This window comes from Astatotilapia calliptera, chromosome 1 (assembly GCF_964374335.1).
Source record: "Astatotilapia calliptera chromosome 1, fAstCal68.1, whole genome shotgun sequence".
NCBI classification, from domain to species: domain Eukaryota; kingdom Metazoa; phylum Chordata; class Actinopteri; order Cichliformes; family Cichlidae; genus Astatotilapia; species Astatotilapia calliptera.
The window spans coordinates 34,192,217-34,219,016 of NC_137422.1; the positions used below are offsets into that span (position 1 = coordinate 34,192,217).

Below are 26,800 nucleotides of genomic sequence, written 5' to 3' on the forward strand. Positions count from 1 at the left end.
ACAGAGACACTAATAGAAACAAGCCTCAACTCTGAACTAATAAAGAGATTCCATTAGTTTAAAACCACTAAACCACATCTAATGTTGATCTTCTTGTGTCTTTGTTTCTGTCCGTTCCATCTTAACCTTTTTTGGTTCTTTGGAAATTCATCTTTAATTTTAGTTTTCGTTGTATTTGTACTTAAAAAACAAAACAAACAAAACAATATGCTATTTATACCATATTACACGGCCATATTTCAAAGAGAGTCATTTAAAAATATTATAATTATAATGAAGTTTCATGAACTTTATACACGAATTCAATCATTTTCAAACACTTCAAAGTAGTGTTTAGTTGGGGACCCTCATAATTTGACACCCCTCATAATCCTCTAGAATACTTAGTTCCAAACTGACCATCTCCTGGATCTTGCAGCATGAACCCTGATTCAAGATTCAAGATTCTTTATTTGTCACATTATACAAGTACAACACGCACTGAAATGTATCCTGACACGCTCCTCGACTGTACAAAAGGGGAGAGAAGAACATTATATACATTTATTAAAATAAATGAGATCCAATTTGGTAAAAGACTAGTTTGCTAAAAACATTTGTTAATAATAACAAAATGTTAGATTCTGAGTTTGGCTCGTGTGTTTGAATATTTTACTTTTACTTTGAAATAAAACACACATCAATTGGGATTAACAACCAAACCACCAAAACCAGTTGGAAACACTCCAGTTGTTTTTACAGCAGACACTAAAGCTGTTTAGTAAGCCTCAACAGTGACGCCATTAGCTGTCATGTGCAGGCACCTGAAAGAGAAGCAGCTACATCAGCCATCATTTTATTGTTTAGCAGTGGTCAGTAATCAGGCATCTTACAGCACACTTTTAATCTTCCATAATTAGTCTCTTATTACATATAACTGGCCTCAGACGTATTGTTATATCATCTATTATTTATCGTGTTTTAATCACTGTGCTTGTTGCTCTGTCTTGCTGCCTGATCTCATTCTGTACTTTTCAGCCTTTCCTGGTTTCTGGATCTGTTTTTTTCTTCTTTTTGATTTTTCTTGAAGCAGTTGTTTAATTTTCAGATTTACATTACCAGAAGTGTTTCGAAACAACTATTTGAAGCAATTGTTCCATTTGCGATCGATAAACACTGTCGTGTGCCTCACTTTCTGCAAGAATTTAGAGCATTATAACAACATAACAAGCCCACACGGTTACAGTGTTTGCTTCTGAGAAAGAATGATGTTGGTCATGAAAACTCATGAAATGGCAAAAAATGTTTAAAGGGCAAATAAAGAGTTTTCGTTTACTATTGTTATTGTTTTTATACATCAATGCACCGGTCACCTCTCTAATTACAGCAGGGTGATGAATCCAACTAAGTATCAAGAGTCCACATTAAAACCAGTTTAAGCTTCCAAATTAGTAGAATACTTGACATTATAGGCACTTTCTAGTTTATATTGCAATATTAGCTTTGTTTATGAGGCATTCATGTTATGAATGGAACATGTTTTTGACCAATCAGATTGGTTGGTTAAAGCTACCTGTTGTTTTACAGTTTCCTTTTGCTCGCATTGCATGAAGAAAAGAGGGGGAGAGAGAGATGCAGTGTTCCTGTGGTCACTGACCCACATAAAAGCCCCCCTCCCATTATTCCATTTATGAGGATGAATATGCACACATCCCTGCAGACTTACAGGTCAAACCTTGTAGACCCAATACAGATATATGAGATGCAATGTAAATAAATACCGAACAAACTGGACTCCTCTTTTTTTTAACAAGCCAGACATTATTCTACAAAGCAGGCAGTTTGGAAACGGGTCTGAGTTGGTGATGTTAAAACTTTAAAGGTACCAGTAAGCAGGAGCAGATGGGGACAGCAGGCAAGTCTTTTGTGGTGCGGCCCTCAAATTGCTCCATCTAAATGTTTGGTTTTATTATTTGGCTGTCTTTACTGTTCCCTGTAAAATTTGGATTTTGTGAACATCGTCATCAGGATAAAATGCAGAAACAAGGACATTGTCGTTAAAAACTGATGATTTGCAGATTAATTAAAGCCATTTTGTTTTGTTAACAATACAATAATGAACAAGAGTTGGTCTTCTGTAGAAAAAGTGCGCTGAAGAGATCAGTTGCGAAACCTCGACAGCAAACATCTGTACCTAAGTGCAACTGTCTTTCTAACTCTAAAGTCTAACTCTGGATGAAAAGAATGAAAAGAAAACACAAACATTCCCCTGAAAGCTTTCACATCGTCAGCTTATAGTTCATAAATTCCCTAACTGATTTTGTTTGTACTTTTACTGTGCCCACGTGTCTTTTATTTTGCACAGAACAACAGCCCACAATGCTGAGAACAGATGGACAAACCTTTTTCACATGTCTGTGAAGCTTTTCTGTTGAACAAAGCTAAGAAGGAAAACATCCTTGCAGCTGTATTTCTGATTATGGCCGTTGAACTCACAGGACTCATTACTCATCAGTTAATTAGTGCAGAGTACACCACATGAAGGTTACATCATCTTTTTAAACTTGTTTTTGGTTAACTTTGTTTTCATGTTCTAACATTTTGTTGTAGTGCACTTTATGATGTTTATCTTGAAAGGTGCTATACAAATTAAAAAATATACTTTGCTTATTTGCTTGAATGATTAATATGCAGTGACTTATATTTGGTGAGAGATAGCAGACACATTGGCCAAAGGACACTGAAGAACTGCCAGGCAGGAACAAAGGAGGAAGATGACAGAGAAGATTCATGAATGTAGTGAAGAAGGACATGTAGAAGGGTTGGAGGACACAATGGATACAGTGAGATGGAAGCAGATGATCTGCTTTGGCAACCCGTAAACGTAACAGCTGAAGGAAAAAAATATAATGCAAGATGATGCATAGAATGATTTTCTATGTATTCTATATGTTTAGCATGGTATTAGATGAGAGAGGGCATAAACTCAAGCAGGCAAGCCAAGCAGATAAGGTGATCACAGTGCCAATGCACATCACCGGATGCCAAGGCTATTATCCATCTACGCCTCCAAGGGGCAAATCTATTTGAATCCTATTTGTTGCTTTATCCTGTGTACAGCTGCTGCGCATTTGCAAGTTGCTTTGCAAAACACTTCCACTGTAGCTCCTCTTTTTTTCCTTTTTTTTCTTTCTCTGACTTGACAGCTTTGATGTGAAAGGTTTACTGCAGATTACAATAACAAATAATTTATATTCTAATGATCCTGACTGTGGTGTTTTTGTCTGCTTGTGAGCATATTTTCATATACATTATGTGGTACAAAAACCAGGAGAAGAGAATGTTCAGTGAGACCTTTTTTTTTTTAATTAAGACACGACAAAATAGCCTATAAAGTTAATTTAATTCTTCTGAAATTAGCTTTTTGGCCTGGGAACCAGGCACTGTGCATAGCTTCCTCTCTAATCATCAGGCTCTCGTTTTGCTTGCAGCGTGCATCTAAACAAGAAGGCTCTTTGTGTCAGACAGCAGAGGCAGAAAAAAAAAAGAAACAGTGGTAATTTTCCAGCTCTGTTAAACTAAGATATTGTTCTCATGTGTAGATTGCTGTTCTGACAAGTTAATTAGATAAACATCAGAGAGAGGTTTGTTTCTGAGAGTTTAGCACCTTTTGTGAAATACAGGCACTCGTATGTGCGTGCAACTTTTTTGACTGTGTTTATGTGTTTTACAAGACTGTGACTGAATCTGCATGGTCATCAGATGTTCACCTTACAACACATTGCAGAGTAAAGGCAGATAAAATGTTAATAGGGAACAACAATTAGTCTAGTCATAGTCATGACCACAGATACAAAGATGGTCAGACTAAGCTCCTGTTTGATTTTGTTTTACTTTTTAAGCTTTCCTTATTAGTCTCTCTGTGATTTACATTAGTGCCAAACACAGGAACATTTGTCTCATTCTCTTTGATTTGACTGACTGAAACATCATGAGATATGATTTTAATTCAAAATAATATGCAGTGAAGGTAATAAAATATAAAAGAAAGCACTTACAACATGTGTACTGTAACTGCATAGTAAAATACAGTAAAAAGTAATTGTGGGTTTTCCTTCTCTGTTTTCTAGCCAATGTAAAACACTCAGTTGACCTTCTGCATATCATATGTTGAGCCCGAAACATTTCCCGTAACATCATTGTCACATAATCATCTGACTCCCATTATTGGTTTACTCTTATTTATTTATTTTCCCTGGCAGACGAACAGAGCAGAGGTGACGTAGAGTCGACACAGTCTGCTGGCTGGGAGTGGTGTATATGGAGCCTTCGGTCAGCAGCTCAGAAATTAAAACAAGACTCATAATGACTGAATTAAGAATGCATACAGTACACATCAGTGCCATCATTCTTTGTAGGTTTTTTATTCATGTCTCTTTATACATGTTTTATTCTTGTACCATTCTTGACACCTGATAACTATGGATGTGAGAATGAGAAATGATGTCCCTTTATAGGGATGTGGTTCTTATTTCTTATAATGTTATATAACTGAAGAACCTTTTTTATATTATCATTTAATTGGCATAGAAATCCTTTATTGTCTCGCCAGAAAATGGACCAACATTGTGGATGTCTCCTAATATATCAAATGACAAAGTGAATAATCCTTGTATTACCCAAGGAAAATCATTGAATTTTGACATTAATCTGTTTTGGATGTGGTCAATTCCATTGTTTTCAGTTGTATTTCTCCTACAGTAAAGTATTTAGAAAATAAGTCTCCTGAGATATTTAACTGGTTTGACATTCTTTAGAGTTAAAACCACAAATGTCATCCTTTCCATTCTTCAACTGCTTTAAAATTTTGTGGAGTTTTAAAGAATGTCTTTTCGTGCAGATAGGCCTGTCAGCAAACACAACAATAAAGATAGTCTAAGTAGAAATGAATCTCATCTGTTTTTGCTTAAACTGGCCCATTGTTTACACAGAGCAGAGAGAGGCACACTGAGTCCAGCTGCTCTGGAATATTTGAGTTTCACTGTCTTCAACACATCTTCATTGTAGTGCTCACCAGCCCTCTCTGCAGCTGTAGTCATGCACCATGCTGTTCCCCTGAATGCACACCAAACCTTCTTTAGGGTAGTGTAGATCTGTGCTAACATGCTATGCCTTTTCAGACACTGACAATTTGATATCTTTCATTAGCTATTATCACCTTCAGCCCAAGTGTAAGAGTCTATGAAAGTAGTGGCAAATGAATTGTATCATTTGTCAGTCATTAGTTAAAGAAAAAACTGAATTAAAATGATACAATTTGTGAGGATGCATTGTTTCAAAGAGAAGAAAACTCATTAAAAGACTGCAAGAATATTATGAACTTGGTTGAGAAGATTCTTTTTTTTTTTTTTTACACAACAGCTATGGGATAGATAACAGAATAAATAGCAAAATGTAAACTTAAGAAAAACATGAAACTTTTTTTTATGCAAATAAAATAAGCATATTTTTACTTTATTTCAAAATGTAGACTGAAATATAAATAATAATACCTAACAGCAATAAATGACTGGGTTGATATTAAAGCAAGTTATGATGAAATGTAAAGAAAACTCATGCAACAACTGATAAAACATGTATGTATTGCACTTCGTAAGAGTCATACATGCCTACTTTGGGATTGTGAGAGGACTGCTGTTTAAGACCTTTGCAGCTGCCCCTGCAAGAGCATGATCACTCTTACCTAAACCTTGAACGTACATCCGTGCTGTAAAAACAGGAGCATTGTTTTTTGGTTTAATTATTGTGAGCCTCATCAGTGCATCGTAAATACATTCCACTTGTTCTTTGTAAGTGTTTAAACACTCTGAGCCAAATGAGTAAGAGTTTGCAACGGTCTTGGCAGTGATTAGAGTTAGTTTGAGCCCCCACCCAGTTTTTGGACCTTTCCTATAGTCTTCAAATGGTTAGTCAAGAACTCAGTAAGCATGTCAACATGTTTACACCCTTTTTCTGCCAATCTCTGAGAAACATGAACGGTTTTCATGTCTACTCCAATCCGCCAAGCATTTGATCCAGTGCAGTTGGACTTGAGACCTCTGACCGTGCTGCGATTTTAAGGCACAGAGCAACCTGAGCCAGAGGGGTTAAAGTTCTGAGCTGGCACAAAGGGGCGTGAAACTTGGTCTAATCGTGACACACTGTTCATTAATCATGGTCACAGAGACTTCTAATAAAGAAAAGGAGGCGGATCTGATTCTAGCTGTAGTTCTCTGATCCTGTACCAGGTTGCAGTGGGCTCCAGATGTGAGGGTGGACTGTGAAGTCACTCACACACCCATCTCCAAGCACGCAAAATGCCTTGTGCATAACATGATGTGCAATGAGGCATGTGTTTGCTTTGAAACAATGTAGGTCAAATGTGGCTTTCTTGTGTTATCAATATGGATGGAGAAGTTCTCACCTGGAAAACGCAGCTGCTGTGAACTTCACAACCATCTTGTGAAGTCAACAAGAGCAGCAGCTGTTTCTTCTGTCAGTGCGCTGTTCATTACATGAATACAAGGACACATGCCCAAACTCTTCAGGTAAGTTTGAGTCATGTAGATGTGACCTCACTGACAAACGCCAGGTTTCACAAGTTTTCAGTTACAGTTTTCAGCCTGCAGATGTTTTGTCTCAGACAGCCTCTAGATGGCAATGTTCACACAGATGTATTTAATACTCATGGTTTGTTCATGGTTTGAAAAAAAATTGCCTGATGAAAGCTCACTTCAAAGCATCTGCTTTAAAGCAGAAGTTAATGTGCAAAAATTAACAGATAACAGAAAATATAGAAAATATAAAACCTTTATCTATATATAATATAACTTACATCAGTTGTAATACATAACACGTATCTGTCTGTTTCATCTTTTGCACACATCTGTTTAAAACTTACCTAGAGAAAAGCACATGCAGTATGGATAACATTATTGTTATCAATTATAGCTATGTCCTTCTTTCTAGTGCGGCATTTTCAAATCTTTGCTGTGATTCTCAATGATCTAACTAGTAATAATGCTCGTGTGCTTATCAATAATAAGGAGTTATCTTATCTTATCTTAATAAACAAACGGCTTCATTTGTGTTGTAAAAACATAATTTATGAAAAACTGAAATTGTTGTTGCAACTATGGTTCATTAGTAACCGTCAGTACAATTAAGCCGGTATTAAAAGCACATGTTTACTCATAATATTAGAAAATGTGAGTTTTTTTATTTGATCCAGTTGGTGCGCACAGGACCGAGTCGCAGCTGGAGGCTCAGCAGCTGCTCTGCTTCATAGCAGACATCTTGACTTGTCACAGAAGGGAAAGCACAGGTGTAATGGTATGAAGGTTGAGTTTTGCTTAGGGAGATCCCTCTTCTGTGTATTCATGTTTAATATCATGGCTTAATGGAACAATTAATGGAACTGAGCCACTGTTATTATTTGCCTCCCATGTTTCAGCCTCAGGTGCTACTCACTGCTTTCTATCTATAAAGAAAACTGAAGTTCCCAAGAAGTGTGAGATTTTGGTTTTTACATTTCACTGATGTACAGCGTACAATAAGAAAACACCTATTGACACTGAAGTAATACATGCAAATATAGAATGAATTGCATTACCCCCTATGTGTCTTTAGGTCACTCCATTACCAGGGCTGTTCTGTCATTTTGTTTTCATAATTTTATATAGAATAATCTTTTGTTTGTGGAAAACACATCTATAGTACTTCTATACTTCAGAGTCAGGAAAAAAAAAAGCAAAATGTAGATATTCCTCTTGGGAATTTGCTGTTTTAGCTTTATTGATTGATGTTTTAATATTATTAAACACATAGGGCCTGTTATGAGAAGGCCAAGGCTCTCTGACAGAAAACAGGTTACCTGCTGTGTCTTGCTTTGTCTCTGCCCAGGAAGGGGTAGAAAGCTGAGGGAAAGTATAAAGTTGGAAGTGTAACTTCATTCTGGGATTTTGTTCAAGACTGTGGTCAGATCAAATCTGATATATTTCTGAAAGATATTTGCTTTCTTGGAACTGCCCTCTGCATGCATCATTAAAAAAGTTTGGTCAGAATTTTATCATTAGAGTTCAGTGACCAAAGAAACTGAACAGTGAGTAGATGTGAATGGAAAGTTGTTTTGTTTGTTCACTCCCGGTGGACTTTTTCAGTACTCCTGAAGAAGACAGAAACTTTTTAATCTTGTTTGTCATGGAGGGGCAGCAAAACAGTTGGTTTGAGAACGTAGGCGGCACGCCTCAATGTTCAATTTACCTCCACCCCGGTTCTAAAAGGCCCTGCTGTCTCTTCAGGTGAAGGCAGGTGCTCAGTGACAGGCAGTAAATGTCAGAACGTGGGTCTAGTAAAGGCAGCCAAGCGAAGCAGTGAGTCATGGATGCATCCTGTTGTGCTGTGATGTTCAAACTCTGTGAGGCTAGAGATCATTACTGTCTAACTTGCTGAAGGGTATATTGTGTCTAAGTAAACCCACACAAAACATCAATGATGCTTTTACCTGCACACAAATTAATAAAACTTTGCACTATGTTCTGTTTCAGAGAGGAATTATTAATAATATCTACTCAGAGGTCATTCAGAGTGTTGAACAGAAAGGTAGACATGTGGACACACTGTGGATCAATACAGCATATTAATGGAGGGTTGTTTAGGGACTATGAGTGAGGGACAGCAGCTCACTGCTCTCTGCGCTGGTGTGAGAACACAGAGTCCAGGTCAGTAACAGTACAGGTAGCTTATTTTAGACCACTAATTTCTTACAGTAGAGAAGGTACAACATTTGCCTTTGTGGTTCACTGTGTAGCAAAATCGCACGCACGCACGCACACACACACACAATGTAAGGCAAGAGAAATTTAGAACCACTTTCACATAAGAAACTCTTCATTGGTTATTAGTTGTTTACTGTTACAATACGATACTTTATTAAGGGTCAATTCTGTTGTACCAAGATATGAAAAACTAGCTGAATCAATTAATGATAAATCAAGACAGTGTATACACCTAATGCTGGTCCCAATAAACTCTTTGCCAAATTAGTTTTTGCACCACCTGTCACAAATTATTCAATCAAGGTTTTCTGTAAATACACTCCCTGCTTCCTTTATCCATTAAATTTCTTTTTAACTCTTTGTCATTTACCATTTATTGTGTTTTCTGTGATCATTTTCTTTAACTTTCATCTGGTTATTAGTACATTTTGTTTTAGTGTATTTTTGGTTTTTACTTTTTTGTACTGCGATTTTGCCTGCCCTTTATTTGCATTGCTTCCCATCTGTCTACCTAATAGTAAATAATTTGATTTATTATTACTAATATAAAACTGATGTGTCACAAAAAGATGAGACCTCTTTCTAACTTCAGCTCATCTGTTAAGTCATAGATAGCCAGGTTGTTACAAAGATTAATAGATATAAATGTTTCTATTTGCTTAGAAATGAGTGTCTGATCATATCAGAATAATGTAATCAGGTTTGCGTTGAAAACAGGAAGATAATACATTTTACGATTATTATTTGGACTTATCTCTTTCACTTACACATCTTAATGGTTTCAAAGTAATAAATGTTCTGTCTCTCAGCAACAGATTCAGGGAACCTGAGTGGCAGAGTTGCTGCAGGCCCACACAGAGAGAACTGCGAACAGATCAGCAAAATCTCATTTATTTAGTCTCCCTCAGGAGAGTGGGCAGATCAGAGGAATGGAGAAAGAGAAGCATGTCTGTATCAAATGCTTTACAGCCCCACACCAGCAGGTTTCATTTGTGTCCTTTTCACTAAAAAGGTTTATGTGCTTTCATGTTCAAATGATTTATTCCCATTACAGCACCACAGAAACACTTCGGGGGGGAAAAAACATCCAAAGTCAAGTAAAGTTAACATATGTTGGAATACAGAGGATACTAATAATCCACTAGTAGATTTAAATTATTTACCAGTTACATTTAGTATGCATATATTAAGTTATATCAAAAGCTAAAAAAAGGCACTAAAACCATGCTTACCTGAAAATAAATATACTGAATAAATCAAGCAAATTAAGGTTTTACATGGGACCACGTATATGTAATATAATCTGAGGTTTCAAACATATCTACAGCATTTTCATGCCCCACTTCATGGATCAGGTGCAGAATACAAAGCCTGACCTGATATGATAAGTATAACTGGGTGCAAGAATGTGTTTTCCAGCCAACTGGCCTTAAAGTTTCCGATGTCATGATATTGCAAGTCACAAACACTTGAGACATAACTCTGTGTGCTGGTGTGTGATAGCAGTCACATTCAGTTGGTGATCTGATATGACATAAGATCACCCCAGGAGCTAGATTGCATCACCATTAGATTGCACATCCTATGGATATTTATAACTCGTTGGGTGGACGTCACAATGCTGGCAACAAGAAACAGTGACTGGAAGATTTTGTCATGAAGTTTACATTTACCACATTTCTGTCAACACCACATAATTTGAATGCAACCAGGTTTAGTCCAGGGGGCAGGTTTCAATCTACTAACTACCATTTAGTGACTGTCTCTATGGAGTTTTAGTTGGAAAAATGACACACAATTATTATTATTATTATTATTATTATTATTATTATTATTATTATTATTATTATTATTATTATTATTATTATTATTATTATTTTACATTTCTTTTATTGAGCACAGAACCTTGAGCTGTGAAGTGAAAAAGAAACGTTTCCATTTTCCCATAAAGTCATAATAATGGCTGAGGGCATTAGTCAGTTATTCACCATTTTTCACTGGAGCTGCTCCAGTATTTATTTCAGGGATGTCATACAGCTGTTCAGCGTCACAGTAAATGTATCAACCTATTTTCTTCCACTTATTTAATTCAGGGCTGTGAGGCTGTAAATTGTACATTTCAATGTGATTAATGCAATTACCAGTTTCAAAAGACCTCTTTAAGAGACATCTCACAGCAGCTACTGAATAGATTATCGTGAAATGTTGAGCAAGCATTCGTGTTTCTCAGGTAATTACCTGAGAAACACGAACGAGATACTGTAGCTTAATTAAGCTACAGTATCTGGACTAGCATCAACACACAGCCACAAAGACATGTGACATCATCTGTGAAGAAACAAATTAGCCAGAGAATCTACAATAGTATCTACAATACTATCTGAACTGTGTTATCATCTCTTCAGGTCATGCATTTGCCTTTGTTGATGACACCTAGCAATAACAGCAACAGGCTTTGTCCGTTAATTGCCTAGCAACAGCTCTAACTGACCTCAAACTCAACAGTGCACCTATCCCGATCCCCAGCAAGCAGACTAGCAAGTTTGAAGTGGATCAGATGACTAGTTGTTCAAAAAGAAATAGAAAACGTCAGCTCCACTTCATGGACAGAACTAATGGATCGATCAAGCTAAATACAAAATACAAAATAACTTCATGTTTTAAATTTTCTTCTTTTGGCTGCTCCCTTTAGGGGTCTCCAGAGCTGATCATCTGCCTCCATCTCATCCTTCTCTGTCACACCATGTCCTCTGTTACTCCATTCATGAATCATCTCTGTGGTCTTAATCTTATCCTCCTGCCTGATTGTAATATATTCACAATTCATCTTCTGCACATGCCATCCTTCTGTCACAAACCACCCCTGACACTCCATCCTCTCCATCCTGCTCTTTCTTATTCACCTCTCTCTCAGCTTTGGCTGGTTGACCCCAGGTATTTAAATGCAGCCACCTTCACTACTTCTACTCCTTGCAACATCATAGTTTTACAGACACGCCCTCAGTCACACACGTCTCCTGACTGGAAATAGTGACTGAAAAACTAAAATCATGAGGAAAGTGTATGCTGAGATCAAAAAGGGCAGACACCGAGGGCCAGCAGAAAAACTTTTTCAGCTCCAACAGTCACCCCCTGGTGGCCATTAATAAAAATCAGGTAGAAGAATTGTTGCGTGGCATTGTAAGCATTTACATTCCAACAGTAAAAGCATCTTCACTAAAACGTAAACATTACAACTCAAAGCCAACATGAAACAACAAGCCTTGTACTGTGACAGTAGCAAAATCCTCACGGACATTGGTAATGAGCTAGCATGCACAACGAAACACCTGACATTGTCATAGCTGAATGAAAGTTAGTCACTGTTAATTTTATTATTTAGACCAGTGCGTTTGTAATATGTTTCTGTATGATCATACCATCAAGAAACAGTTTTATTGATCAATAAGAATTTATTATACTTTGGAAAAAAATCCTTTATTGATTTTTGTTTTTTTTAATCCTCTGAAAACATACAGTACACAGCTCAGACATAAGACAAGTCACCGTAGGCATTCCCATGGATAGTATACTACACATACAAACACACAATTCCTAAATAAAATTTTATAATTAAAGAATCATTTTTATATATGAGAATGCTCCCAAATGATGTTAATAACTATACATCTTTATTTATATATATATATATATATATATATATATATATATATATATATATATATATATATTCTAGTATCTTTTAATATGAAATTCTTATCAAAAACAGAAGTGGTTTCCTTAGTTTTGTTATTTGCTCCCTAATTTTTTACTTATCTAATCATAAGTACTGTAGGTAATCTTGTGTATTTTAGATAATGGTTAGTAACAAAAACATCAAAACAGCTGCTATGGACGGATGCTGCACAATAACAGTAAGTCATGCTGCTACAGTAAGACAGAATGGAAAACAGGGGTCTGAAAAATGTGCAGGTTTTATAATAATTTGCTCTTCATTAATGTTAAATATGCATATACATAATACATAATATGAAAATACAATGTATAGCTGAATTAAAATCAAAATGTCCCCTCATTTGTAATTCTAGTGGCTATAAAGAAAACTAAATATGTTTCCCCTTTTTTTTTTACTCAAAACAAAAAACGGAATAAAGGTTAAGAAGTCACAATGGAAAGAATCACAATAAATGCATGGTTTAAAAATATTATTGATACAGAGAAAACAGCTTCACAGCTGTCCTTAAAATATATGTAATGATTTGGATGCAGATGAGGTGTTCTTTTTTTTTTTTTACTTGTATAAGTCTGTCAATGTACATAGAAAATCATGAAGAGTTATTATTTAATAATTGTTTTTTGATAATTGGCAGAAATTGTGATCATAGCTATTGAAATCATCCTCACTAGTCAGCAAAGGGCGTCCCACGCTGTGTCAGTCATTCACACTCTCACTCTTACAGCGCATCTGACTGGATGGTATGCCAGCGAGTAGTTTCTATTTGCCCCCGACTGCAAATTTCCCTCCAGTGTTTCTGTCCCTCCTCTGAAGCATCAGTGCCAATCAGCACCCGACCCAGAATGCTGCTCTTAGTGTAGAGGCGCCCCTGTAGATAAATCAAGAAAATGAAGATGCGACAGAGATCTCAGAATAATACGATACTGGTTGGTGACTTTTGTAGAACTTCCTACCTGCATGACGATGAATTCAAGCACCAGTGGTAGCTGATTTATGTCACCGGGAGGCAGGTCAAACAGGAATGGTGCGTTCCAGATGGGGTTTGGACCACTGGCCCCTTTAGTCTCCTTAGTACCAATTACCTTCCCATCCTGACGCAAGTTAATGACAACATAGTGGTCTGTTGGAATAAAATTACATCCTTAGTTATGATTATAATCAGATTGAATCAGTTTATTAAATTACATTTCCTTTCTAGAAAGGTCAACAAATAAAAAGGAGCAGCAAACATCAGTTACAGGAACATTTTCAGTTGGTGCTAACAAACCAAAGCAACCTCTCTGCAGGGCTGTGTTGCTAGATTCACATAAAATGATTTGCAACAGTTTATTTATATCCTTAAAATTCCCTCTGCTCTCCTCTCTTCTCTAACTGTTGCATATCTGCATGATCACTTATAAATACATAATCTCAATAATCCAGTCAAGCATACTAATTCGATTTACTAAAACTAAAAGCAATGTGCAATCGTGCATCTGCAAAGCCCATTATTCATATATTTGACACGGGTAATTTGATGTTAAAGCTCACGAGAAACACATAACTGACTTTATGCTTCAAAGTGTCAGTTTAGGTTGTTGTTTTTACTTTGACACAATTTCCTACTTCCTCCTCTGCTCTTCAGCGAGGCTTTAAATCGGATGGCACAGACGGGGGGAAATGACACCAGGGCGATTTGTTCCTAATCTGATTATATAACAAACCAATCAGAGATCTGGTCTGTCTGACCATAGATGGGCAAACAGGAGACAGAACAATAGATCTGTATACTTACAATGTGCTAATGGGAAATTTAACCCTTCTCCTTTACTTGGAGGAGATCATGGTTTACTTCAATACACCACAGAGCAACCAGGCATTACATTTTATTAGTATTTTTTCTGGACTATTAAAACATGTTTAAAAAAATGTTATGATTATTATAAGGGTTCACTATCTTTTTGGTTTGTAAATTTGGATTGTCCTGGGTTATATCATTTTGAAAATGAGGTGGGCAGTAAAAACATAGACTAAGGCTTCAAAAGTTTACAGTACATGTGAATCAAAGAGTCCATCGAGATCCCAAGGCACAGTGAAAGTGAAGTGGGATCCCTGGTCCCCATGCTCAAAGTGCTTCACCAGCTTGTCTCACCAACACCACTGGGCAAGAGTGAAGCCAGAGGAAACTGGTTGTGGTCCTTGGGTCCAAATTGGTCCTCTGATGTATTAAATTCGATTCAATTTTATTTATATAATGCCAAATCACAACAACAGTTGCCTCAAGGGGCTTTGATCTGGGCATAGGGACGGAAGACTAATCAGATCATAACCAGCCAGGCAGTAGAGTGTGTGTGACTTGTATATTAAAAAATACTAACATTTACTTTTTACTGCTCAGTGCAGAGAAAACTATATGCAATTTTTTAAAATGCAAAATGTATGAAAGGGTTAATAATCCACACTTAACATATAAGAAAATGTTCATAACACACTTGTGAGCTAGCTTTGTTGAGGGTGGGTAGAGTTGTCTTTTTTCCTTCTTTCCTCTACCAGCTGACACAGATCAAAAGGCAGGGTACGCTCTAGACAGGTTATCAGTCCATCACAGACATAACACAAGAAACAGACAACCACACACTCTCACATCCACACCTTAGGCAAATTTATGAGCAGTAATGTCATTATAATTATAATCTTGAGCAGTGACCAATTAACCTAACAAGCATATCCCTGGACTGTGGCAGAAAACCCAGTCAGGAACGAAGAAACATTGCAGTGCATTCCAGTGCACCACTCTGCCACCTTATTACTAAAACAACATTAATATTACACTATCTAAATATTACAGAAGCCTTCAGTATTGTGATATTCACATCGAACCACTGATTTTTTAAAAACAAAAAACAAGCAGAGCAGGACGAGCAGGACAAAACGTTTGTTACTTTTGGTAATCTTTAGGATTAAACAGATTTAATTTGGGTTCAGCGTTTTGGGAGGAATTTCTCAAAGGTAATGCCTACAGAGTAAAAAACATAAAATGCACAAAGTCAGAGGCTTTGATAAAGTAAAAAATCAAAGTCAAAATGTAGTTGGGTTAGTTAGTCAGTTTGGGACACTTTAGTGTGAAATTAAAGATGACACAGGTATCTGGCAGAAAACCAGTACTTCACATCCAGAGATAATAATCCATTAACTTATCAAATAAAGTGCTACTGTTATTTGATGGCACCTGTCAATGACATCAATTAACTGTGAGCTGAGTTATCACGAGTTTCCCACCAATAGTCAGTGTCTGTGTCTTTTAATTATGGTTTTGATTAAAATCGGGCTTTAAGGAAGGCAATGGCAAAAATAGTCTATTTTGTAATTTAGGTATGATGCTTCCTCCCACAGCCCAAAGACATGTAATTAGTGGTGTTAGTTTTAAATGGACATTCTAAATTGCCCATAGGTGTGAGTGTCAGAGTGAATGGTTTTTACTGTCTCTCTGTGTTAGTCCTGCGACATTCGGGCAAACTGTCTTGGGTATATCCTGCCCCTCGCTCTATGGTAGCTGGGATAGGCTTTAGCCAGCAGAATGGATGAATGGATAAAGGTATGAGTGTAGTCTTCACCTGGAGCTCCTGGGATCCTTGTGAGCTTGGCCAGATTCTCAGCCTTTCGAACCATCACCTTGATGCGCTGGGCTAGTGTCTGGTACTGCAGCAGGATGAACAGTTGCCCCAAAGCCCGTGGCACACACACAGAGCTCTTCCTGCGGCCCAGCGTTTCCTGAGAACTCACACTCTAAGGGTAGAAAGGACGGAAAGACGAAGAGATAGAAATGTGAGGCTTAGGAAGAAGGGGAAAAGTTGTCTTTCACTCAGCAGATGTTTGCTTCATCTGTTTGGGGAACTGTGGATAAAAACCAAGGGAAAGAGGTGATTCAAGCAGTAAAACCAGAAGTACTCATGAATATGCTTCTATAGTGCTATCACTGAGTGAGTCGATCAAAGCAGTAAGGCTCAGATCTGTGAAAATCAATGTTTTAGTTCTCAATCAATGGGGTTTGCTGTGAATCATTGCCTGTTAATATAAAGGAACAGGTCAGAAATTTAAATCTGAATAAGTTTCTGCAAAACATCATACGACATCTTGGGTTCACCTGCCAGAGGAACTCAGCAGGGCTAAATCTACGCCACTTTTTCAGTCACTTAAATCAAATCATCGATATTAGAGGTTGTCTTTTGTGTGCAGCTGTCATGCTTGAGGATTCCATTTGACCAGTCATCCTTAAACAATAAAGACATCCATGCACTGTGAATAGAAGCAATAGCTCATCTTTAAATCTGATACAAATTTTAATCTGACTTCATGTCAGCTTTCATTAGCTTTCATTGGTTGGTGAGTCACATTCTGCTGTCAAGCTGCTGTGTTAGCCCGTCAGCGACTTGCTGGGGTAGCACTGCCTTGTGGGTAGGTTTATCCTTCTTTTTCTGATTTTCTGTCAAACATGTACTGCAGTTAGATCCATAAATTTTTGGACGATGACACAGTTTTGCCTCTCAATGGATCTAACAATTATTTTTTTCTGTTTAGGAATTACAAACATTTTTACACATAGTAACCCGTTTTCAGAGCATAAAAAAATTGAACAATTGACTGAAAAGCAGTTTCAGGGTGCAGTGAGGCATGTCCCCACATTATTGGCAAAATAAGCCGAAAAAAGATCTGGGGTTGATTCTAAGCTTCTAGTGCATTTACAGTAGCAGCTGTTATTTGAATATAAGGTTTCAAAGAAATATAAGTGCAAGTGAGGGCCATCAAATAAACAACCTGGTGGATTTTTTAAAAATAAGGAATGCACCGGTCATCTGAGCAACACCAAAGGGCATGAAAGACCACAAAAGTCAACTAAAATTTAGTTGACTTTGAAGTTGGGGTTCTTTTCCTGAAATGCATCTTATTTCTCTTTCACTACAAGGAAAAAGGCTTGATGCTACCACCTTTTAACCCCTCCTGGATTATGGTTATATAATTTATATGAATGCCTCTGCTCATTCTCTCCATCTTTTAGACTTTTGGACTGTTGACTGGTCCTCATTCCCCATTTGCAGGAAGGTTCATTGGTTTAATTTTATCTATAAATCTATTTGCATACTCGCCTCTTATTTATCAGATTACATGTTACATAAACATTTTAGTCATAGTCTACAGTCTCAAGAATTCATTACATTCAGTGTTCCATCAGTTTGTGCAGAACTTGGAAAGAACACTTTCTCCTTTTCTGCCTCGTCATCATTGGATACATTGCAGAAGTACTTGCAGCTCTCTCAATTGATTTCACTTATAGACTTTGAAATTAAAAATGAATTCCCAGTTCCTAGTGAAAGCTTCATCCTGTTCTAAATGTTTTAGATCAGTTCTACTCTTGCGCTATGTGATATCTTTAGAATAGAATATAATTAATATGGTCATTACAGCTCTGGCTGTAAACATAGTAGTCCCACCCAACTGCTGTTGGCTTTTAAGAAGAGGGTCACCTTATAGGAATCAGTCCCAGTCGGAGATAGAGAAGGATTATTTTGAACTGTGAATTATGCAAAGCTACTATAGCAGAGTCCAAAAATTGAAAAAAAAAAACTGCAGAAGATCATAACACAGTTTCATGACACAATTGGTCTTTTCAAAAAGCATTGGTCATTTTATACTCTGTTTAAAGACAGCTTACTAAATGTTCAACAAATGTTCATCATTAGTTTGAAGCCATTGGGCTTGTGTAGGCCGTCCCTTCAGGAAGCCTACACAAACATTTTTATCAGACTTTTTGGAGAAAGAAAATCCTTGAAGTGTAAAATAGAACAGAGGTCTCACAACTCAGGATTACAATATGTGATTTACATTGTTAATGCAAATATGAGATTGTTTGGGAGTCAGTTCCATAATCAAGTTTTGCAACTATATCATTGTATAAAAATATTTAATTTTCTCTGTAATTAAAAAAAATCCCAAAGCAAATTATTTTCCACCCACAGATTATATTTTACATGAAAACATCGCGTTATGTAATTTTCTGGCTGTTATTTTTGCAAACAGACTATGAAAGTCTCTTCTTAATTGTAAATCATCTCGAGTTATATAACAAACAGATTCTATGAATCATCCAATAATTTCCAAAAAACAGATGCCTAAAGAGACTCTGAAATATTTTCCTCCAACCTAATTTCTGTGTATAAGTAGGAACAATTGACTGCACATTGATATTCTGTAAGCAACAACTTATATTAGCTTCCCATTACATCAGATAAATTCAGGTTTATTTATACCATAGAGCGGGACATCACACAAAAGTTGCCTCAAGGCACTTTATACAGTAAGGTAAAGTGTTCTTTCACCCACAGGTGTAGTGCTCGCTCACTCGACCGGCCCTCCAAGCTTAGTGACACACTTGGGAACATCAGGTAGTGCTTATAAGAAAGGGAAAAAAATCGATGTTTTACACCAGTTCAACACTATTAACCTTAAACCTATAAAGTAAAAAGGTCACTTTAAATTTGTGAGAGTTTGTACTTTTAACCTTCTTTCTGTAACATGAATGCTTTTTGCCCCCCAGTAGCTGAAAGGTTATTTGCTATGTAACAAGAAGTTGCATTACATTAAAGGAAAAGTAATAAGTTAATTGTAACAGCTGACTGATGCAGTGATACAATATAATACGATACTTAGATTATTTTTGTAGACTTTCTGCATCCTGGTGGGAAATATTATGTGAAACTCCAACTCTGCAGCTTTCTGCTACTAATGCCAGCTAAGCAAGCAAAACGGTTCTCTGGTTTGTTTATTTGTTTTTTGTTTGTTTTTCAGAAAGGCTTCCCTAATGTTATTTATTTTTCCCTTCCTATACTCTCCTATACTGGAGAAAGTGGAAATTTGCCAGGAACGCTACAGGACTGTGATTTAAAGTGAAAACAAAGAGTGCATTTACATGAAACAAATCAAAGTTTGCAGATCATCCTGATCACTCCACTTTTGCTTGAACATATCAGCCCCTCATTCCCATAAAATGTCAAAATAACTAAGGCAATGCAGATGAATGATTAGCAATATTTCAGCTGATCCCATTACACTGATAAAGAAAACTGGCCCTTTACTATCTATGCAGAAGATTTCTACAGCTTCCAATGCACAGTTGATATATACATGAACAAGAATACACAAGAACTATTCAGATTGCTGAGCAGCTGTGTTTTTTCTAAGTAAACTCCCGCTTTGTATGCACACACCTTTGTGCCAGGCAGCTGCTGTTACTAAGAAAGAGGAAGGTAAAGGTGTGTTTATGTGGAGAGTTTGAATCAGGTATAAAGGTGAGAGACTGAGGTGGGTATACCCAGCTGATTGTCACTTTACTGTAAAAAGCAAGTTGGCACACCCCAAGAGAATCCAGCACGTCTCAGTGTGACCTGAAACACTAGGCTCACCTCCCTTCAAAAGCTTGTTATTAATGTCTCCTGGCAGAGTATCAGCAGAGCCGCAGAGGCCACAGCGTGGGCACACTGCCCATTTGCTGCACTCTACTTGTTTGCTCTGCAGTGGCGAACAACAGCGTCACCATGACTAACAACAGTGGAAAAACAGGCTAATGGGAGAGCTGATTAGATGCTACATTCCTTCATGGGAAAACCATGATACGTGTTAATGACTGAAGTGTAGTTTTCCCTTTCTATTAAATCAAATGAAAATGGAGACTGAAATTATACTATCAAGTCAATGAAACCAGGAGAACAAAAGTAAATTTATTTGATTGAAATTTTGACTGAGTTAGGGCAGACACGGTACTTTTAATTTAGCTACACAAGCAGCATATGTGAGGAACCAACTGTTCTGCAGACTTTGATGTGTCATATCATGTATAATGCTGCTTTTTTTCACTGAAAACAAACGTTCACCCAGGGCTGCTACAATATCTGACTTTCATCACACATATATATTGTAATAATAGCATTTTCACAAGATTTACAGAAAATTAATCACTAAAAATGCATTTACACTTGAACGGTAAAAACGGCAACTAAATGAACCGAGGAAATCTAAAATAGAATCACTTGCAGGAAGCAATAAGAGAGATTTTATAACTACCCCCTCTAAAATACCATCACTGATCATGTGTACAGTTGTAGTCATGTATCTAAACAGTTGGCATTGGTTTGTTAACTGCCCTAGATTTTGGTGGTTACCAAAATGCCAATCTGGGTAAGTACTCAAGGACTCCCCACCCAGATGTCCACCTTTAGCAGGCAGCACTGTCCATTTCCTGCTTGATTATAATTTGCAAAATCTACATTAAATTGCATTTAACATGACTGGAGAGCAATAGAACCCATATACTCATTAGGAAATTGTTGCATCTTAGTTTGAGTGAGCAGTCCAGTCATTTTGTCTGTTTTCCCTTTGATTTCTGTTAAACTAACGATCTGGTGACTGTAGCTTCATACTTTCTAAGCAAACACAGGTGGCGAAGAGACAGTTTCAGATGTAACTCTTTACTTTGTGCTCTTTATTTCTATTGAAGTTCTAAAGTCCTGCATGTCTCCAAAAGTTGATTCTGTTCATCTGGCCGTAGCGTTTTTTAGTGGGAGAAACATTTCGTCACTCATACAAGTGACTTCTTCAGTCTCAGCTGACTGCAGGTTTCCCCAATCTTATAAACAGTACATTTGCATAATGACATTTGCATAATGACTGAAACCAGCCCACTGAAGGAAAAAAGTCCTGAATGCTGTTAGGAGATATTTAAAAAATAATAATTTTCATTTGTTTGGTATTGTTACCAGATAAAGCATTACCACATACTCTCTATGGTATTTCACTATGCTCCCTGGTACTGTGCATTTATTTTAGGTCTCTTTTAATCTCAAGTTCAAGTGTTTAAAGTCACTTTCTACAAGCATAAGGGTCAGAGAAGCTTTTATGGACAATCTGTTGTGTTTTGGAACTTGCATTGCCCCTTTTTTAATTGTAATACCTATGCCAAATAAATTTCATGATCAAATCATCTCACCATATACCTTTTTCAGCTTGCTCTTAGTTGGGCAGAGCTGCCTGGTGTAGGTGGTGGCAATGTCAGGCTCCCAGTCCAACTTCTCACAAGGCAACTCCACTATCCCCAGTGCAGCCTCTCTTAGACCAGAGAAGTCCCTACTGTAGACAGCCAGTTTCAAGGTACAGGTCCGCAGCTCTTCCACAGAGCTCACCTGCAGTGCAAAGCTCTGGTTGTGGAGCTCTGGGCTGAGGCTGCGCCGTCGTGAGGATATCTGCTGTGGGGAAGGGCAAAGTGGAGGAAGGCTTGCCCTAACAAACACCCCACTGCGCCTTCGACTGACCCCCAAGAGACCTAGGATGTTGACCACCAGGGTGCCACAAGCAGAAGAGAAGACCACGGAGAAGTGAAGGAGTGGAGCTGGTTTGGGAGGGGAGAGAGAGTTAGAGCCATACTGTGATGGACAAGGCTCTCCCTCCTCCACAGGAGGTCTGACGGCGCTTGCCGTCAGACAACTGCTCTCACTGTAAATAAAATTTTCACCAGTCACAGTGCAGCGCCGGCCGATTGCTCGACGGGATTTAGGCACAAAACTCAACCTGGTGAGAGAAGGCAAAGAGGCTCGGCCATGTCTTGGAGGTTTATTAGGTGAACAGGGAACTGCAGGAGTGCTGAGGCGCCGCAGTGGAAAAGAAGATCTAGGAGATTTTACCAGGTCAGCTGACCTGGTAGGGCTGGAGTCAAAGGGCAGAGCAGTGAGGTCATCTTCAGAGGGAGAAGAGCTGCTCTTAGAGAAAGAAAATTCAAACACATCCCCATCCAATTCTTCATATTGCTGTTTCACAATTTGCGTACAGGGAGAAGGAGTCAGTGTCACAGTCACACACTCTGCAGGATGAGGAGACAAAAAAACTGCTTCTTTGTCCTCCAATGAGGCTTTCTTCCTTTTGCGATAGCAAAGGATGCAGCCAAGAACTAGACAATAGCAGAATACAGCTAGACCCACAGCCAGCAGGATCTGCAAGTGAACTAGAAAAAAGGTATAAATATAGAACATTAATATTATGTCGTAAAAATGCAAAAACTAGAAAGGAACAGGAAATCAAAGCACACAGGTATAGATACAGGTATTTGAAATGTGAAGCAAATGATTTTGTTTGACTGAAGGCTCAGAAAATTGAAGGCATATTCATTACAAACAAAGTTACTGCAAAACATCTTGTTGTGGCTGCATTCTGGAGGAATTGTCATCATGATAACGGTATAATTTATATTGTTGTAGTTGCATTTTTGATCCAAGGGAGCACTGCACTGCTGTAAGATCAATTATTTCTGTTTTTATTTATCTTAGAAGCATCCATGTTTAAAAAATAAAACAGGTTATTGCATACTGTAACATCACCTTTCGTTTGCATCAAGTTATTATGATGAGCTAAAAGTCCACTTTGGTGTTTTAAACACCTTTAAAACATGAAAGAATATCAAAACAACCACAGACTGAAGCTGTTAAAACAGCCCTGATGCTGATTTAATGTCAGATAATGGGATAATGTATTGAGATGACTCATGCATCAAACACACTCGTGGACAGCGCAGTAAGCATGATTATTGTGAGGTAAACAACCAACAATGCCAACAGTAAACCATTACTTGTGTTTTTGAAAGTATTAAGAGTAGGTCCACCACAGTTTTGCTATGAAGAGGTATACGGTCTTACCCCCAAAAGGAGTGTCTCCCTCACATCTATAAAATTGCTTATCACAGGAGACTTAGAGAGTCAACGCACTCTGCACCCTTTAACGCCACAATTATTACTTACCACAATTATTCACTTATTACATTAAGATGGGATCACAATCAAAGCAGATCAATTTCAGCCCTGTCAAAGTCCAGGAGCAGGGAGCTCCTCACTCTGCCTCAGTCATGACAGTACAGAGTGGGTGGATGCAGCAGTGATGTTGAAAATTAAAGGCTGATGGGATTGCTCTAAGATATGAGTCAGCCTGACCAGCCAGTGGACATTATTGCCAACCAATTGATCTGATGGTGAAACCTGAGTAGAGATAAATCAGCATTTAATGCAGATTTCTTTTTTTCTTGTTTTTAATCCTGAAGGACGTGTGTGCATTTTGACATGGTATGCATCATAGCTAATCCTACACTAAACATTTTTAAATGGCATGCAAATAACTGAATTAAGATCACTGTACTCCCTAGGTTGTTTTTTTATTGTTATTTATTTATTTATCCATTTGTTTTATCTTCTTCATACCAAATTATCTAAAACAACTGTAACCAGGATACGTTCCCACTCTGTTTTTGCAGTTCATGTATCAGTGCAAAAACAAACTGATTTTTAAAGCTGTTTCTATTTTCCTCTCGGTTATTTTTCGTGTTTGAAATCTTTTTAACAGCCATAAGTGGAAAAAACAAACAAACAAGCAATCAAATATAAAAAAAAAACGATGTTATGCTCTGATATGTTTCCCTGTCTGAAGAATAGACCATCGGGACTAAGGTACAAATTAAAGCAAACACAGACTGTTCATTGACAAAATTAGTAAAATCTAAAAAAGACACCGAACATTTCCTACCTGCCAGCATGTACTGCGACATGTTCCCACGCCGTTTGGTTTGTGTGTGGAGTCACTGTGAGCACCGTTTATGAGAGTGGTTCATCACCAGTGCGCAGGAACCTGAAGCCTTCCAGCCAATAGATTCATCGGGTAACTGGGCTTTTATTTCAGTTGCACTGACCGTGCATTGAAGGCATAAAAAGGTGCTGCCTCCTTACTACAGTTCAGCCAACCGACGTTACTGTTCACTTTACAAATTTATGAGGCACAGCAGCTAGGTTTATGCTAGATGTCCTGCAACTGTAACCAAATTAAAAGTAAAACAAATGCTCAGGCAGAATATCATATTAAAATTCATGCATGCCTATCAATAAGTCAGATACGGCGTGCTATTGATTACATCAATCTCCAAGTAATGATCTTCCGTGACAATAGTAAGGGACTGTTTGAAAATTACTGTAAGCTGAAGTCGAAGAAAAAGAGAATGTGCTAAACTAGTGAATGTGAATGTGATTTACTGAAATCAGGTATTTGACCATATGCTTTTTTGCAAGCCTTAAAAAGCTTAAACGGCTAAATCTTAACGGCTTCAATTTTTTATGTTATAAACCAAGCACCCCAATGACATTGCACTCTGATTGGAGCTCTCTCCACCTGCAGAACACACGCGCGCGCGCGCACACACACACACACACACACACACACACACACACACACACACACACACACACACACACACACAAAACTGTTCAAGAACAAAACACCTAAGATAATGGCTGCTACAAATTTCTTATCAAGTGTCATAGGGATACACAAGAGCATCCCACATAATACCAGAGATTCTGCTGCAAAGATCCTAGTACCAAACATCACAGGACACACCCAGAGGATCACGGGTCCATGCCCAATAAATCAGTACATTATCTGGACACAATATTAGGTAAGTGGGTTTTAATATTGTGGCTAATTATTGCCATCGGTTGGGCCATCAGATTTTTTGCAAGTCAGCTGTGAAAAACAGTAGAAATAGCTGCACCAATCCAGATTTATTTGTATATAAACACCCTATTAAACCACATTGAATATTAATCAAACCTGCCTCCAAGCCACATCTTTAAGGTGCCCTGCAACAATGCTACGCAATGCTACAAGTTACTTTACATTTACTAAGAAGCTGCTTTTGGTGACAAATCGAGTATATAACGCACTGTGTAGAACTTGCAGGCACTTAGAAGGAGACAGATGCCTCATTTCGAGCTACACACCCCATAATTATCACCACCATTACTACATTAAAAAAATAAATACAAATTCAAATTGAACTATAAATAAGACTTAGACTTTTCCTTTTCACCTATCTCCACACCGTGTCACACCCTTTTAATCTTCAAGAGAGAAAAAACAGTCTGTCCTCAAAATCCTCAGTCTTAGAGAGAAATTATATGCCTGAAAGCAACAATGTCCAGCCATGAACTATGGGTATTGTTGTGCTATAAATACATTTATCTTAAGGCGAAAATGGGCCTTGACGGAAGTTTTATGCTCTTCCAGATTAAAATATTACATATCCTGGAGGGTCACTTTTTCTGAGCTTTTGTAAGGATGAATCAACTATAATATGACTGCAAATTAATAAGATAATATTTTTGTACGTGAACATTTTAGGGCAACTGAGTATGGTCATTCTGAAATTATCGGTTATGAAAGAGACTGATATTTGAAACACATTTGCAATAGAAATGAAAATCTGTGTGTGCATTCATAGTCTAACTGGGAATGTGGATGTGCTTAGAAAAAGATCATAAGATTTTGATCCATCTGGAACTTTGGCAATATTTCATACCTGACCTCAAAATTGAGCTCAGATTGGCCATTTGGATGTGCTGAGAGGTAACTGCATTAGAGCAAAAGCACATTTTTAAATGCAATAATTTTTAAAATGCCACAGACAATTGAAAAAATATTGACTGTCAAATCTTAGCAGTATGCTTACAGCAACAACAGATATTTTAAGGTCAGCCTAATACACACACACACACACACACACACACACTCAAATGGTTTTAGAGGACTTCTCCCTGAAGCAAGAGTCAGCTGTGATTATCACAACTGACTATCATACGGGAGAAAAAACACAGGAATCTTATGTGCATTTATTTATGATTAGCATATTATGGTTCTGAAATATAAACTGATGTGATTAAATGGCCTGTATTTGTATAGCGCTTTACTAGTCCCTAAGGACCCCAAAGTGCTTTACACATCCAGTCATCCACCGGTGATGGCAAGCTACATTGTAGCCACAGCCACCCTGGGGCGCACTGACAGAGGCGAGGCTACGGGACACTGGCGCCACTGACCACTACCAGTAGGCAACAGGTGAAGTGTCTCGCCCAAGGACACAACGACCGAGACTGTCCAAGCCGGGGCTCGAACCGGCAACCTTCAAACTACAAGATGAACTCCCAACTCTTGAGCCACGATCGCCCCTTTAGCCATTGGTAAAGTGAGCATGGGTCTAACACAATAAAATCCTCATTTGCCATGGCTTTAGTTGACTTACCTACAAACATTAAGTAGGTAGTAAAATCAAAAAGAATCATAGCACATTCTCCCTGCAGAGAAATACCTGAATGGAGGACAATACAATTTTAATTTTGGCTCACTGTTTCCACTTGGGAGTACAACTTTTTTTCAC

The 26,800-nt window shown here is 37.7% G+C and overlaps 1 protein-coding gene across 1 annotated transcript; it reads right to left on the minus strand.

Moving 5' to 3' along the window:
- Positions 1-12,147: 12,147 nt before the first annotated feature.
- Positions 12,148-24,401, minus strand: LOC113024110 (synaptotagmin-5). The gene is made up of 5 exons (XM_026170848.2): positions 24,121-24,401; positions 21,555-22,555; positions 16,125-16,296; positions 13,485-13,651; positions 12,148-13,399 (listed from the first exon to the last, which is right to left on the minus strand). Exons 1-5 carry the CDS (start codon positions 24,140-24,142, stop codon positions 13,250-13,252), a joined length of 1,512 nt encoding a protein of 503 aa, XP_026026633.2. The 5' UTR covers positions 24,143-24,401; the 3' UTR covers positions 12,148-13,249.
- Between the last annotated feature and the right edge of the window lie 2,399 nt (positions 24,402-26,800).